This window comes from Tripterygium wilfordii, chromosome 7, assembly GCF_013401445.1.
Source record: "Tripterygium wilfordii isolate XIE 37 chromosome 7, ASM1340144v1, whole genome shotgun sequence".
Lineage (NCBI taxonomy): Eukaryota > Viridiplantae > Streptophyta > Magnoliopsida > Celastrales > Celastraceae > Tripterygium > Tripterygium wilfordii.
The window spans coordinates 5361722-5378744 of record NC_052238.1 but is presented as its reverse complement, the minus strand read 5'-3'; the positions used below and the strand labels follow the sequence as shown (position 1 = coordinate 5378744).

At 35.2% G+C, this 17023-nt stretch overlaps 2 protein-coding genes across 4 annotated transcripts; one reads left to right on the top strand and one right to left on the bottom strand.

The window, feature by feature from the left end:
• LOC120001996 lies at positions 1–5018 on the top strand. 3 transcript variants are annotated; one of them, XM_038850527.1, is made up of 14 exons: positions 1–331; positions 783–873; positions 995–1079; positions 1376–1445; positions 1951–2020; positions 2334–2403; positions 2774–2819; positions 2917–3166; positions 3260–3465; positions 3544–3618; positions 3877–3937; positions 4153–4233; positions 4342–4421; positions 4592–5018. In XM_038850527.1, the coding sequence occupies exons 1-14, from the start codon at positions 189–191 to the stop codon at positions 4593–4595; spliced, it is 1332 nt and encodes a 443-aa protein (XP_038706455.1). In that variant the 5' UTR covers positions 1–188; the 3' UTR covers positions 4596–5018. The 3 variants fall into 3 exon arrangements, 2 of the variants coding, with proteins under 2 accessions (XP_038706455.1, XP_038706453.1); XM_038850525.1 differs by having other exon boundaries at positions 3–331; positions 4734–5018; XR_005469080.1 differs by having other exon boundaries at positions 4153–4421.
• A 17-nt stretch (positions 5019–5035) lies between these two features.
• On the bottom strand, positions 5036–6965 carry LOC120001998 (leucoanthocyanidin reductase-like). The gene is made up of 5 exons (XM_038850529.1): positions 6650–6965; positions 6428–6568; positions 6104–6341; positions 5598–5801; positions 5036–5496 (listed from the first exon to the last, which is right to left on the bottom strand). Exons 1-5 carry the CDS (start codon positions 6854–6856, stop codon positions 5234–5236), a joined length of 1053 nt encoding a protein of 350 aa, XP_038706457.1. The 5' UTR covers positions 6857–6965; the 3' UTR covers positions 5036–5233.
• Between the last annotated feature and the right edge of the window lie 10058 nt (positions 6966–17023).

Sequence of the window (17023 nt, the reverse complement as noted above, 5' to 3'; positions counted from 1 at the left end):
AAGATAAATAAAGGTAAAAGGTCTCCCTGTTTCAAATTTCCTTCTCTCTCGCTTTCTTCGATGTTCTTTCTCTTGTCAATTCCGTCTCTCTGCGAATCCTTTTGAAACATCTGCCGCAATTTGAATCGCAATCAGCACATCGAGGGACAAGTGTGAGAGAGGAGCGTTGTGTCGGTTCATTGTTGGGTATGCTGGTTCAGAGGAGAGTGATGATAAGCTGGAGGAGAGTGGGCAAGTCACTTCACGCACTTGCTGCCCATTCCTTGCTCTTCTCCTTCACGATTTTTCTTGCTCTCAAGCTACAACTCATCGCCAAGTTCTACTCCTGGTGGTTAGTTCTTGTTTTTTACTTCTTTTTCATCAACCCAGCAGCGCGTTGCATCTTCTCTCGGGTGATATATGATTGCATATTTGTAGAAATCTTGCTGGCAGATTCTGTGCGATTTGAATTCTCTGCTTACATGAGTTTAATTTAATCGGTGCCTTAAGTTTTCATTTTCATGTTTTGCCTTTGTCATGATGCTTTCAAAAATAACGAATATTTTCCAAGTATGAAGAGTTTCTAAATAAACGACGAGAATTTTCTTGGTAACAAGAAAATATTATGCATGTAAGTTTCAAGTTGATAACCCTTTATTCTTTTTTTTTTTAATTGGCCCAGAGGACTTTGGACATGTTAATCTGAAACATAGAAAAGCAATTAGTCCCAAAGTTTTCATATCTACATGGTCGTAAATTTTTTATTTATTCTCTTAATCTAATGATTCTATGTCATCTTTCAGGATTGTATTTGCACCATTATGGCTATTTCATGCGGTTGTGGCACGAAACAGATTTTCATTGCCTGCTCCAGCAATGCCTCATGGTCGCGAAGTACTATCTTCAACTTGTTTGGGATATAATCTTACTTGTGTTATATTCTTTTGGAACATCTAATTTTGATTTTCAAATCTATCATGGTAACAATATGTTAATCATCTCTTTCTCGTGGCAGTGGGCGCCATTTCACACTGTCATGGCAACACCGTTGTTTGTCGCTTTTGAACTACTCCTTTGTATACACCTTGAAAGACAATATGGTAAAGATACACCATCCTTAGTGTTATAATAAACTGTAGAAACTGTTGCCGCAAATATATACAGTCTTTCTTGCAAATTTTTATTTGTTGGGCTATTTCCTTTTAGTATGGTAGGAAAACTTGACTGATGACACTCTGTAAATATAAACACATGTATATCTTTGTGCGTATACTTGTTTGTAACATCATTGGTGGTTATCAGAAACTCTTTCATTGTTTAGAAAGTCTTCTTTTGATCATTCTTTCGTTATTCAGACATCGGAAACTTATTGTATATTTTCTTGAATGTATTACAGTTGTGAACTTGAAGATTGTGTTTGTGCCCATCTTGACATTTGAAACAGCCATATTGATTGATAATATCAGGTATGTGTCTATTCTAAAGCTTCTCATTGTCTTGAGAGTATCTGGTCATTGAGCATTAATTTGGATCAGTCTGTTTATGCTTTGTTTTTGGGTGATTATATATAAAAAAATTTGTTATTGTTCATCTGCTGTCCAACGGGGTGGAGTTCTCACAAACTTTGCTAGCATTCAAATTGTAACATAACTGCACAAAATTATCACATTTTACTTAGTGAGGATTGTGTTCTTTTTGTACCTTTTCTTTATGGCTACATGAGTCCTTGCCCCTTATTAAATTGGGACCTTTCCGATTATGGTATGAGGCCAGCCACAGAGTTAATTAGAAAGAGTAGGCAAAATAATTTCCTCATTAAATTATTGTTTTTGCTTCAACAAAGTTCCTGTGATTATAGCAAAGAACCAAAGGCATACGAGTTATTTGAAAGTGCGAATGGCCCTGAGTTTAAGTTTATATGGTATAAAAAATTTCCTTAGCCATGCTAACTAATGTGTGTGTTTTGCATAGGATGTGTCGGGCTTTGATCCCCGGAGATGATGAAAGAATGAGTGATGAAGCGATATGGGAGACCCTTCCTGTAAGTTTTAATATTCTATGGGTCCTATCCTTATTTTTATTTTTTTGGAATGGAAAAGAATTCTGTTAAGAAGGCATCAAGGTGCACAGAAAAATACAAAGAGGTCAGAAAAATGGCCTTAAAGAGAGATTGTTACAAGAATTCTGTTGTCACTCTGCTTAAATATAGTCATGATAATCGAGGTTGTTTTTTTATATATATAATCATGGTTGTTTCTTTTTTTGAAAAAACAATAGAATTGATAATCATGGTTGTTGTAGCTGATTCCTTTTTTATATAAGTTGCATGCTAAGTACCAATTTTTGGATTCCAGCACTTTTGGGTTGCAATTTCAATGGTCTTTTTCATAGCTGCAACAACATTCACTCTATTGAAGTTATGCGGTAAGTTGTTTATTTCTCTATTGAAATAATAACTGCTCCTCGAATTACTATTGAATACTTGAAAGAATGTTAAAGCTCTATGGTACGTATTGAAATCAATGGGTATTAGTCTTAGGAGTTGGAAGTGGATATGGTACACATCAAATAATGTTGGCAACTAAAATTGGTAAGCAATATAGTTATCACAGGAAAAATTCAGTGTGTGTTTCTGGTATACACAGAAAAGTAGATACCTCTTTTCTATGCAACATTTTGAAGTATTTGGCAAAACTATTCCTGACTTGATTCCAGGACATAGCACATGTAATGCTAGAGTAGTCATGCATTTTCTTTCTTCTCTTTCCCTTATTACCTTTACAATTTTTTGCAGGTGATGTTGCAGCTCTGGGTTGGTGGGACTTATTTATAAATTTTGGGTAAAGCAATGTCTATTTGCCGTAATGTTTGATGGCCGGTCCCCATTGTCTGTGACTTTACCCTGTTGCACTCATATTGTTGGATCTGCTTTGACAGTATTGCGGAGTGCTTTGCCTTCCTTGTTTGCACAAAATGGTACAATCCTGCTATTCATAGGCATTCACATATTGGAGAATCTAGCTCAAATTCAGTAACTATTCAATATCTTGATTGGAATAGAGGGTTAGTAGTTACTTCCGAAGAAGATCAGGACCAAAGCAGGATATGCAATTTGCAGGATATTGGTGGACATATCATGAAAATTCCTTTTATTATTTTTCAAATACTCCTTTTCATGCACCTAGAGGTATAATGATTGTGAAGCTTTTTATGGAAAGTTTCTCAAGAGTTTTTTGAGTTTGTATTGATATTGTTTACTTGTCGCTTCAAACTTTTTCAGGGAACACCACCTAGTGCTAGAGATATCTCATTTCCAGTTTTATTTGTTCCGCTTTTTCTGCTACAAGGAGCTGGCGTTCTGTTTGCTGCATATAGATTGGTGGAGAAATTTTTTCTTTTGGATAATATTGGAGCTTTTTCGGGAAGATACTTTGCTTTATCATCAAAGGCTATAGATTGCTTTGGGTTCTTGCACCATGGATCGAGGTAATGAAGGACATTAATAGAACTTCTGATAGTCCTACAAAGTAGCCGTTATTGCTGATGCTTTATCCCTGTCAACAGGTTACTGGGATGGTGGTCAATTGATGAAGGAAGTCGAGAAGAGCAGGCCAGACTTTATTGTACTGGAGTTTCTGGGTTTGTTTTTGTGTACACCAAATTTTATCTTTATGTAGGGTACTTTTCCATTGGTGCATCATGATGCCATTCATTTTTTGCCTCAGGCGCTATCTGATTGGAGTGTCTAGCAGTTTCTTGAAAATTCGACCTCTTAAATTTGTTCTCTCTTTTTAATGATACAATTGAAAGTTTATTACTGTTACTGTATGGTTGTTGAATTAATTTCTTGGATTAACTTTTTCTTCGCTGACATTTTCTTGGATCCTGGTTATTCAGGTACGATACTTTTGCACCTGATACTGTGAAGAAAATGCCTAAATCGGATCTTGTTGAGGAGGTAAATACAACAGCTATTTATAGGATGAACACTGAAGTTTTTGCTCATAATTTCGTGATTTTCTCCTTAAGCGCGCAGTGGTTGCGATGTTGTGTGCGCTCTGCATCAATACTTTGGAATTTGTCAACTTAACACACATTTGCGCTCTCTCTCTCTCTCTCTCTGTTTTTTTTTTTTTTTTTTTCCTTGTAATTTTAATTCATTTTTTTTTTCAGATTTGGAGACTACGGACTGCCCTTAGTGAGCAAACAACAATTACAATGTTTAGCCACCAGGAGTACGAAAGGCTACACAATGTAATATCAAGAAAAAGCTCAGCTTTGTTGTTTTCAATTCTTGCACTAAATCTTGTTTCAAAGAATCTATCAAACTTTATTAACCTCATTATCTAATAAATCTGTTAGGAAAAGATCCTGTGCAGAGTTTGCTTCGAAGAACATATCAATGTAGTCCTGCTTCCATGCAGACATCACGCCCTATGCAGGTATTTCCACCCAGCCTTATGGTCGTTCTTTCATATGGATTGTTTCCATGTGCTTTCTCTCAATGATTTAAGGTGTTCCAGCGTTTCCTTCCTTCCTTTTATGTTGTTATCAGTGATTGGTTATTTTACCTTTTTCCTTCCTTTTCCGTTTTCCCATATGTGGTGTCAAGATAAGAAGATGAGTCCCCGGCAACTTTAGTGAAATTTTACCCATTCCAGTGCTAGCATAAAGCATCTTCACTGCGATGAAGATGCTTCGCGAACTAATAATTAAGGTTTCTCTACTGACAAACCTTTTTGGTGGATGCGCAGCACTTGCTGCGAGAAGTGTAAGAAGTGCCCAATGTGCCGCATTCCCATTGAAGAAAGATTGGCTGTATACGATGTGTAGCTTCCCCTTTTATTGGAAAGTACAGGTATATATATTCTTCTCCTTCAAAATATTATTCAACCATTGCTTGTGATTTTTGGAAGCAAGCTCTGTGAAACTCTCTGTTATGGTAGCTCCCATCATTTAAGATGCAGTGTGGGCCCATTTGAACAACTGTAAATATCTTTCTGGATAATTTGAAGAACTGTAAATATATTTCTGCATAACTTAAAAGTTAAATAAGTTTTGCACCAAACAACACAACCATTTATTGATCGCTCAAAAATACTTGCACATAGAATAATATCCGTAGTTGTAAACCCATCGAGATCCAAATAAGCCACATAGAACAACAATTCGGGGTTTCCATGACAACCCACAGAAGAACAATAGTTGAATAAATAAAACAGACACATAACGACAACTACAATAATTTTCCATATCAAGCACAAGTTGCTGTGATAGCCAGCGACTCCACCACTGGATTGGTCTTGTTACTTTCATCTTCTTTAACCGACAGATCTTCCATCTTTGCTTTCACAAGGAAGTCTTCGAAACATTCGTCCAACGTACGGAACGATTCGTCCGGATACAGCTTACACACTTCCACATCGTCCGGACCATCCAAGGAAAAGTTTGATTGACAGCCCTTAATGAATATGTCGTGCGTGAACGACGCCACCACGCTTTGTGGTATGCAATTCTCTGTACAAATTTATTTATTCACAGTCCCAAATTTTCAATCCCGAATTATTGAAATTAAATAAAAAGGAAAGTAATTTAAAGGGTAGGAATTGAACGAAGACCTGCAGCTGCGGCTAGCAGGTCATCTTCAGTGATGGTGACTCGAGGGAGGGTCCGACCAATTTTTCTTTCCCACAGAGTTGCAAGCTCGTTCATGTTATAAAAATTGCAGCTTGGTTGGAAATGGACAGATTTGTTGAGAGTTCGAATGTCGTCCACAGTTTTCATTGTGAATTTTCCAATATCAGTCCCAGCAACAAAGTAAGCTGTGTAATAATAATAAAATAATAATAATATTGAAAAATCACTTGGACTTCCATTCCTGGAGATTTCTCTTTATGTAAAAAAAATGTATATAATGTTTTCCTTTTCTACGAAAATTGAAAGAAAAATTCCTAGGACAAATAAGGTTACACCTTTTTTAAGAAAATAAGAAATAAAGCAGGAAATACCTACCACACCTTTTATATGTTATCTTCTTCTTTTTTTTAATTTTTTTTTTATGTTCTTTATTTTGTCTTGTCTTTTTCCAATATAAAATTCAAGATCAGGACATATAATTAATTACCTTTGACTGTCCCATCACCGTAGATTTCGAACTGATCCAAGGGTGGAATGACCTCGGAAGGGTGTTTGTTGTTGTAGTAGGGCCAAGAAGCGATGGAGTTGCAACAGATGTAGGTGTAAGGAACATGGTACTTGTCGATCAAGCTCCTCACAAGGCGCTTTTCAGTGTACATGGTTAGCCCCGGCTCCACCGGATCAGCCCGGTCCAAATCATGCCCGAACTCCGATGGCAAAAATCTCTGCACCACAAACATAAAGTCCCACTAAATTCTTTCACAAATATGGTAAAAGGCCATTTATTGACTCACTATCTATCTAATATTACCTTGACAGTACCAGCAGCATTAATGGCCTCCACCAGAGGGAGCTGATCCAAAATTGCTTCACCGCCCACAGCAGAGATAACCACATCAATCTGGTGCTCCTTCAGTGTCTTCTCCATGAATTCCTTGTCATTGATTCTCCCCTGAAATCAACTCAAATGATCAAAAAAAAACACCTTTAATAGGAGTCTGGTTTGATATTATTCTGCTATCATATAACATACAAACAATATGATGGCGCCTCTGTCTTGGAAATATTTGATAGCTTTGGATTTAGAGGGGCAACCGGAACTTGATCGAAAAAGAACGTAAGTGGGTCGACCGGAGGCAAGGCTGGCTCCGGTGATGAACTGGCCAATGAAACCAGTTGGTCCGGCGATGAGGACCCGGCTAGTCTTGCCTGTGGAAACTGCTGCTGGAGGGATAGTCATGTTTTTTGTTTGAGCCTATTTGATGCGTTGCGTGCGTTGGTGTTATTACACGCTTATAGGACACAAACAAAGTGACACTAGGAATAGTCGAGGACTTTGAGACAACTTGCAATTGGATATTGGGGTGTATATATATACATATAGATCTATTATATAGGAGGAGGGGATGGTAAGGCTAATGTTGTCAAGCTAAAATTCTTCCCAAGCTACCAGTCAACATGTCTACTTTGGTATATTGGGGGAATATAATTAACAAAATGGCTAATTTCATGAATTTATTAAAAATACTACATATGTATATCAGTGGCGTACCTTGAGTCTTTTGGGTGCCCGATCGAATTTTAAAGGGGTTTTTTATCCATAAGGATAGAACTTAAAATATGTATTCCAACAAGGACAATCTAAAAAAACCTTTAGAAAAAAGGACAAAGCCTAACAACTTATCAAAATATCCTCCATCATTCTTCTTCCTCCTCTTTCTTCTTATTTCTCTTTCTTCTTCCTTGCGCCACCATGTCGGAAGTTGGTCGTCCAACCATCATTTTCGACGAATGAACTACCGAAATGAAGTTTTAGGTAAGCCCGATCAAAGCTCAGTCATCACCAACAGTCGAAAATCACTTGAGTTGCAGAAAAAGCTTCGTGAAATCACGGTCACCATTTGAAAAAGAGCTAGATTCGGCCAATACGGCCAACTCCGGCGACCATCAACACCTCCAATCAACTCCATAGACCAAGGCACATCACCTTTGAGGTTTTATTGCTTTTTCAAACTTTTTTTTTCATCTGAAATAGGATCTAAATCTGCAGATATTATATCTGTTTCGTATATGATATTATATCTGTTTTGTATCTGTCAATATTATATATGTTTTGTATCTATCAATATTCTTCTGAAATCGAATATGAATATGAAAATATTACATCTGTTTTCGATCTGTTATGATATGTTATCGATTTTGGTCCTTTTGGAACTTCAAACAGATAACATTTCATTAAGGACAGATAACATTTTAACAAAACATATAATATTATGACAAATATCAAATTAATCGAAACAGATAACATATCACCTGCAGTCTGCAGATCTCACATTAGAACCAAAAAACCACAAAAATCACCACAGAAACTGTCGAAAATAATGATGTGATAACAGATCGAAGGAAAACAACAAGATCTACAAGTCTCGTGGTGAGTATGAGTAGATCTAGTTCGAACACAACAAAAATCTGGTTGAAAAATCAATAAAAAATGTCATAGAACTCTCGAATAAGCCACGAGGGGCGAAAACAAAACTTTCGACAGCGTAGACAAAGCTTCCGACGGAGATCCAAGATGAATCATGTGTAGGAGGCATGTGCCATGTTTGAGGATGAAAATAAGGGTATTTTAGACAATAAAACCATATACTTTGACTTTTTGTCTTTCTTGGAATATTAGTTCAAACTATATAGATTTTATGGAATAAGACTTTTAAAAGTGTCTTTATTGGAACAAAACTTTCCAATGAGGGACTTATCCTTAATTTTCCCAATTTTAAAAATGAGCCCTCTTGAGAAAAAAAATAATTTAATGTCGTATATTACTTAAAAATATTAATCATTTTTGAAATGCAAAATCACTAATTATGTTTGTATAATCAACTTTTTTCGTCAATTCCCTTTCAATAGACAATATAACTAACTCATTTAACATTTCTTATAACACTATAGTATTAATGGTCTAGTGATTTTTCAAAAATATGGAGCTCTAAGAATTTAGGGGCCTCGGGCGACCACCAATCTTGTCCGTCCCCGGAACGCCTCTTTACATCTATCAATATATGTCATTTATTCATACGTTTTTTGAAAATAGTATGATAAGGTAAACCTTATTTATGTACGAATAATTTTCACCACTATATTTGTGATTTATTTCAACATATGTGTCATATCAAATACTGAAATACAATTAAGTTGTTAGAATTCATAGAAATGGAACGGAAAAGGTGTTGCCATAAAAATGTTTGACTCTTAGATCAATTTGAATCATAGGTCAGAAGCTCGTGCCAACCAACCGAGCATAAATCAATCATAGGTCTATTCCGAACAAATTGGAACTATTGAGGAAAAGGAAACAATTTATTAAAATAAAGTGAAGATTATTGGAGATATTTTAAGCAGTATTAACTTAAAATATTGCTAAGCATAGTGGGCTCCTAAATGGAGATCAAATTTTTTATTTTATGAAGATGATGTTAAGATCCTAGAGTCAATCCATATGTGTTGTGTCTGTTTTATATTTGTTGTTTAGTCGGTTTAAGTTTATCCCGAGACAATGTTAATCTCAATGTTGTCCGGTGTTTTTTTTTTTTTTTTCATTGTTCTAATTGAGTCCTGATATCTATTTTTTCTAGTTTTAAACGCTTATATCTTGCTACTAATGAGTAATGACTCTTCCCAAAAGATTTATTCCTCTCACTCACAATAAATACAATAATTTGTAGGCCAATAGAAGCTTGATATGCGTCCCACCCAATTAAGACTCGTAGGGTCGGCTAAGATGGGTGAGGTTGATACTACAACCAACTCTAATAAATGTAATGCAATGTTCAAACACTTCATTTCTGCACCAAAACATAATGGGCTTGTTTGGGAATGCTGTGAGGTGTGGTGTGGTGCTGTGAGTTATAAAACTGTAGTGCTGTGAGGTGAGTTGGAACGCAAAAAGCTGTTTGGCGCATCACTTTTAAAACTGCGGTGCGGTGCGGTGTGGTGCTGTGAGGTGCGTTTGGCGTATCTAAATTACGGTTATATTAGATGACTAATAATATTAATATAAAATAACTTAATGTTTATATTGTACATTAATCAAAAAAAAAATAATTTACCTAATTTGATTACGTAGGACAATTCAACATACATTGTAAGCGTTTGGGAGTGCTGTGAGATGTGGTGAGGTAAAAAGCTGTGGTGCTGTGAGGTGAGTTGAAACGCAAAAGCTGTTTGGCGTGTCACAAAAAACTGTGGTGCTGTGAGGTGTGTTGCAACTGAACGCAGTGCAAACGCACTGCCAAACACCCACAATAAATGGTTTTCCATAACAAAAGGCTTACCCATCAAAACAAAAGTAAGAAAATGGTTTTGTGTGCATTTTGTCAATCACTCATTATAAGAAGGTCATGAATTCAATTGTGATGGAAAACATGAGATGTCTCATAATTGAGATTCTTAAAGCCCAAAATAAATAATAATTTGATCAGGTTGGTAATTTGTTTGCGTGTGAATCTCCATGAATATATTGTCTGTTATGAGTCATGGGTCAGCACAAAGTTTTTCTTTATGGGTCGTCGCTATTAGTTCGTAGGCTCATGAAAACACGTTTTCAATGTGAGAGTAGCTGAGCTTTGCCTATAAAACCACTTGAATGGGTTATGCTAGATCGATGTGAGATTTTTTTTTAATATTGACGCTCCATCGTACTTATGGATTAGGTTATGTCAGACCTAACAAGTAGAGAAGTAAAGACTTGTCTAATTGGATTGAGACTTGCTTTGATAGTATGTTGAAATTCTCAACCCAAACACATTGAAGATATTATATGTTCAGGGCCACGAGCCCGCATTGATTTGTTCTTCATGAGTCGTCATCATTGATTCTTAGGCCACATGAAAACGCATTTAATGTGAGAGAATCTGGTCTTTGCTTATAAACCACTCAGTTGGGTTATGTCTGACCAATAGTAGATTTTTAATCTTGGCATGAAATAATACACATAAGTAGGTAGACCCAAAAATCTACAATCAATGAAATGTCGAACGAAATCTTTGACAACCTTACAAAGAACACACTAGGTAGACCGTGAAGCTTGACACCGGTGTGGTGCCGATTGGGGAAGGAATTAGTACCCAACAGTTCTAAATTGGGTAATTACTCAGTGTGTGGACAAGAATCAGGAGGGGAGAATTACTTCAATGACATTGCACAATTAAAGTAGTCATTTTACTGAAAATGACGAAACCTTACTCAATTTTTTATCCTACTTACCGAAATTTGTGATGCCAAAAATTACTAATTTGTTTCTTCTTTTTTTTTTATGCGGGTCCACTTAAATAATGTCGAGACCCATCTAAAAAAATCATCTCATCCCTTGTAGATAAAAGGACAATGTTAGAGACCCTCAAAATTTGACCCCCAAAAGTCCCCCAAATTTATGTGGTATTAAAATAACCATTGATTAAAAACATACATGTAGGGCCTACTTCACATTCAACTCTCCACATTAAATGGGGGTCTTTTGGAGGTTAAATTTTGAGGGTCTCAAGCATTATTCGTAGATAAAATCGACAAACTTTTTTCCAACACACATGCGATAAACTGAAAACAATTCCTTGGTGGCTTTAGCTTGGAAAGTTTAGTGGGTGGGCACTTGACGAAGCTTACAGGCACGACACATCACACATGTCTGTCGGCAGATTTTTTTTATTGCTTAGCTCGATTCATGTGGGAGTTCGTTGTGCGCGGTAGAGGAGCTGTAGTTTTCAACAAAGGTTATAGACACTAAAGACGATATTTTCGTTATTTGTGTTCGTGATAAGAGGAGTTGTAGTTCTCCCAAATCTAGGGCTTTCACTCTTGTATTTGTCATTGCCTAGTTATTTGCCTTTAGGAAAGAAAGAAAAAATCTTGAAAATCTTGACTTTGAGAACGTAAACGCAAACGTCATTGTAGGTAAACATGGACAAAAACTACATGTGCCCAAACTATAAAAAAAAAACACTATTGTTTATTGCACACGTAGGTTGATTCATTGAACAATAGGGTACAACAAGATGGTTCTTCACGTTAACCTATGTAGAAAGCATGGAAAAAAAAACAAAAACATAAAGAGGAGAAGTACATCACAATTGACGTTGATCTACTTGACAAGTCAAACTTAGTTACAGTATTTTTGCTAAAGTGTGTTTGGATTGAAATATTTGAGAAAGGGGAGAGAATAGAAATGTCAAATGAATTGCTTTCAAATTATCTTTTTTGGATCGTTTTCAAAGAAAAAATAAAGGTAGGGATTTCAGATTTGAAGAGAATAGAGAAAATATTTCTTTAAATTTTTATCAAAAAAACTTCCTCTTGAAAATGAAATCATTTGAAGAAAATGAGATTGAATTTTGTTATCTATAAGCTAAAAATATATTTTATCATTGTACATAATATTTTAATATAAAAATAATGATAAATTAATAAATTAAATTAAATTAAATTCTTTTCTTTTATGATAATTATCCAAACAAGAGAAATAACAAATCATTTTTTTTATTTATTCAAATATGAGAGAAATATTTTACCTTTCATTCTCTTCTTTAATGATTTTCCCTCCCCCTTCTTCAATCTAAAACACAATCTTATGGGTGGTTTGACTTTAAGTCTACTGCCCAAAGTGATCCCCATTTGGTCAATAAAAAAATAGGAAATGAAAAGTATGTTGGATGGATTTTTCGATCTTAGATATATATTATACAATTGCATCCAATGATTCCGAACATTTCAGATTTCTTATGTCTTTTTTCAATGAATTCATTTTTTCCGACAAAAGAGAATCATTGCACTCACAATTAATATATATATATATATATATAATTTTTTGTAATTAAAAAGTTTTTTATTGATCAAATGGGGATCACTTGGAGCTGACAGTGAATTACTAGCTACCGAACCCTTCATTCCCTTGTTGATTAAGATATATACTTAATTTGGATATATAGGATGCAGTTGTGGATGAGTATTAGTTCACAAATATATATATCAGTATTTAGACGTAGGAATTTGACAGAGACATCGATATCACTAGGGCTGTCTCACCAAATGTTATGGTGCAGGAACAGGGTTCGTGTATTCCAGGTTGGCGTAACTAATTAAAAATCATAAGATAAACACGTGATCTATAACTAACACAACTACCATTAAATTCCGTAGTGTGTTCAAACCTGCAGGCTCGCATACTTATTGTACCTTTGATTTTTTTTTTTCTAATCCCAAAATTATGTTGCTCAAAATATTGGTTACTCAAAGATAACTACGTTGAAAATCCCATATTCTACCTGTTCCGTAATTACATCAGATTCGCACGATTTTATTCTCATAGACCGCCTCACTTAATGGTACTTGAACTCACGAAAAAAACCTCTTATGTGTGGTAGGGCTAGGACATGCATATATACTATATGATTGGGTAGTACCCAACCGATATGATATTCTAACAGGTATCAAATCAACATCGAGAGCCACCTCTCGTTGGTTCTCAAATAATTAGTTAGTTGATTGGTTAATATGATGATTGCATTTTTTTTTTCTATTAAGTGAAATATAATTTGCATATGAACGTAGTTGTACTCATAACTCATGATTACTTTATTTGCCACTTGCATATTAATTATAAATGAATAATCGACAACTGAAGACAACTAATATTTCTTTTCACAAATAAAAGGAAAATGAAAGTTTATAATTTCATACAATGTCTTACACAACTTGTCATATACCACGTTAACACTTAAGAGGTGACAAAATCATCAACAAGAGTTGGCTTGGTTGACAATTGATTGGATTAGATATATGTGTGTTCAATGTTTGATTCCAATCATAATGCGTAATTGTTTGTGATATTTAAATAAAAAAAAATGTGACAGAAAGGGGCTGCTGATTTCTGACCCACTTTGGGCCCACATTATCTTTTGATGCACAACAAATAAGACACACACATATGTGTGAGTGTGTATATATATCTAACACCAAGTCATGAAATTATCTAGTCTCATATTATATGATATATACTTCACCGTCAATCGCTGTTGAAAACAATTTGATTTATGCACACGCGGATGTAAAGGAGAGGTCACTTTTGTAGGATGATTGGTTGTAAAATTTTTGGTGTATAAGAATATTTTCAGCATTAACCAATTCTCTATTTCATCTGCTCAAATATTATTTTTTACAACATCTTTACTCAACAACAACTACATGTTTTTATTCTAATATCTATAGCATTAAAATATTAAGTTTATTTTTTATTATTACTTATTTATATTATTTGATTTCAAATAAAATTAAATTATTTAAGAAATACTTTATAATTTTTATATAAGTAAAAATAATGAATACGGTGTATTAATTAATAATTTTGGTCCGTATACAGCTTAATATAATATATTAATTTTTATTATATTAAAATCTATTGTCATTATCATTTCGCCCGGTGTGAATTGGATTATTTTAGACAGTGACTTGAAATTGATCTCTCATTCTAATATTTTATCACAATAATTAAATTTTTTATACACGGAAAAATTAATTGTTTATGCATTTTTGAAGGACAAAAAGTCCATAGTTTTGCTAAATTTTTTTGATAAATAATATCAATTTATCACATCTTAGTATAGTTGAGTAAAACCTTAAGAGGTGGCTGTTAATGGTCGTACCATGCTTCAGAAATCTAAACCATATTATAGTTTGAGTAATATAAACCATAAATAGTTTTAGTATAGTTTTGCATTTATGGTGGTTTTGTTAAGTTTAGAAGCATGGGTTTGAAAGAGTCAAAGAGTTCTTCTGGAATATTTGCAGACCATGGTAGGTTGATGGTAATAAATTTCCCACAAAAATCAAGAGTGGGTCTGGGAAATGTAATCCTGAAGGAGTTAATTGGAAGAGCAACCCCATCGAGAGCCTGCCCAAACTGTCCGCAAGTTATCGACAATATATAGCGACGTATTTTGCTCAACTTTCCTGTGGATTCCAGTGGTCTCTTGTGATTTCATATTGATTATCTGCTATTGCAGAATTAATGTTTCGCTGACTAATTTGAACATGCAGCAATGGTTGCATGTAAGGATGGTGCCTACTGCCTAGTCCATGCATGAGTAGCATGACTGTATGTAAGGAAGCTGAGTGAAGAGGGCAGACCTGCCTTAGCTTTGATTGGCAACTCGGTATGTTGTGTGACTTCTGAGGATGTGCTTTGCTGGGCCGGGAAGTTTTTTGTGGGCCTAAACACGGTTAATGGGCCAGGCTGTGTTTGTAAATATCAAAAGGCCGAAGGATCATACTCTGACTCTCCCTCGGAATCAGTATGCATAAGAGCAGACAAATATGGGCCGTATTAAAGACAAATATAGTCCGTATAATGCTTTCTGGATTTTGAGGGGCTAAAGATAACAAGAGACCAGCGGTGCAAATGCATATGTAAAACAAGTGTTAACTAGCATCGGAGGAGGCTGTTCATTCACGAATGTACATGCTATATGGGCACAATAATTGAGAGACAACTCACAAGATTTGGCCCCCCACTAGGGTTTGTGATGGGGAAAGCATCATCGGACACATATGGTGCTGGACCTGCTGGTGGGGTTTACAAAAGTAGAGGTCCCTCGTGGGTTTGGCAAAAGCTGCCATTTTGACCAATCGCCTTCTGTCGGCTCTCTCTCTCTCTCTCTAATATCATATATGAATACCTAATAGTCCAATACGTGCATGTACATTATTTATGTATGAAGAAAGGAAAGTCGAGAAAGGCAAACCATATATTACTTCCTCGTGTGGCCGACCACAGGATATTAGGTTTAGGTTTACACAAGATCAGGTCCTATGCAACTGACAACTCTGCTCCACCCAAGAAATTTTGGGAGTGCCGCGTTTTTTCGGTCTTAACAATAAAAATATCATAAGGCGGCCGCTTGGATGTTGGTTCCTTTACTGGAGCTCTTTTCTGAAAAAATTTAACTAATGGTGATAAACAATATTGGTGCACAAGGTTCTCCTAATGGCTGTCGTTTTGACCAATCGTCTTATGTTAGAGACAGACAAAATGTACGTAGAATATGTGAAGATATTGTTTATAATAATTCACAATGTAACCCTTAAGTCGCATATCTATATAACTCAACCATTGGATCAGATATTCTTCTATAATGAAATGAATGGTAGTGCAATAAAATTTGCAAGGTACAAACAAAAGAAGGTATCACTTGATGGGTCGGGGACCATCTTTAACCTTATACGTGGCACGCGTTCATCTCAGTTGTAACCCCAATAATTCATGAGGTCCCACATACGTTAGATTTGACCACAAATGCACAAAAGGCCAGAAGAAGTTGATCCACAACCCCCAAGGGCCTTGATTGAGGCCTATGATATGCCAAAATCAAAATGACTCGATAAATACGTGGGAATGCTGTTTGGTTGCAGAGAACAGAATCAGAACAAGATTATGATTGAGAGACCCATCAGACGATGGAGATTTTAATCACATGAGTATATACGTATGGTTGATTTTATATTTTTGAAATTCATATGAATCTAAAAGTTTAAACTATTAGGTTTTGAAGGCATTCAGATATATTAGTCACTTAATTTTTTTTATATTTATTCAGTATAATATCCAATCACTTGTGAAGTCCCAACATAAGTAATTAATTAAGTATGGTTTCTAATCACAAACAATTCTCACTTCAAATGATTAATGGGCCTACATGATGTTTACTGACGTGGATCAGTGTGGATGTCTACGAATGGCCCTAAAACAAAACTTATAAGGCCAGTTTATCATGATATGTCAGTGCTTTAGTGGGCCAGGCTAGCTGCTAATAGCCCATTTAGTATAGTCATAAGCAAAAGATGAGGGCATCTTTTGGAATTAGTCAAACCTTATATATATGTGGATTAGTGGATAAGGAGAAGACAAAATCAGTATTTTAATTTGCTTAATCATCATATACACACTATATATATAGTGTGTGTGTGTGTGCGTGTGACCATTTATGTATTAAACATAACCAAGTCTTTGTTGCGTGTATTAATATAGCCAAAATTCTTAATGCTTAGAGGACAATTCATGCTTGCATCATTAACAAACAAGAATTATTAAGTCACGCCATGGCCTTTCACATCTAGATTAAAGGAAACTCCATTATGACTTGATGATGGGGCTCTCTAGCTCCCATGTCATTTCTTAAATTTGCATCTTCTTAATTTGTAAAATGATACGAATAGGAAGATAGATGTAAACTTCGTTCTAATAATGATCCTTTAATGAATTTCCATAACTCTCTTAAGATTTGCATCAAAGGTAGAAATAATCAAGTACTAATGAAGGATACAAAACAAGAATTAAAGAATATTTAATCACAACGTCAAC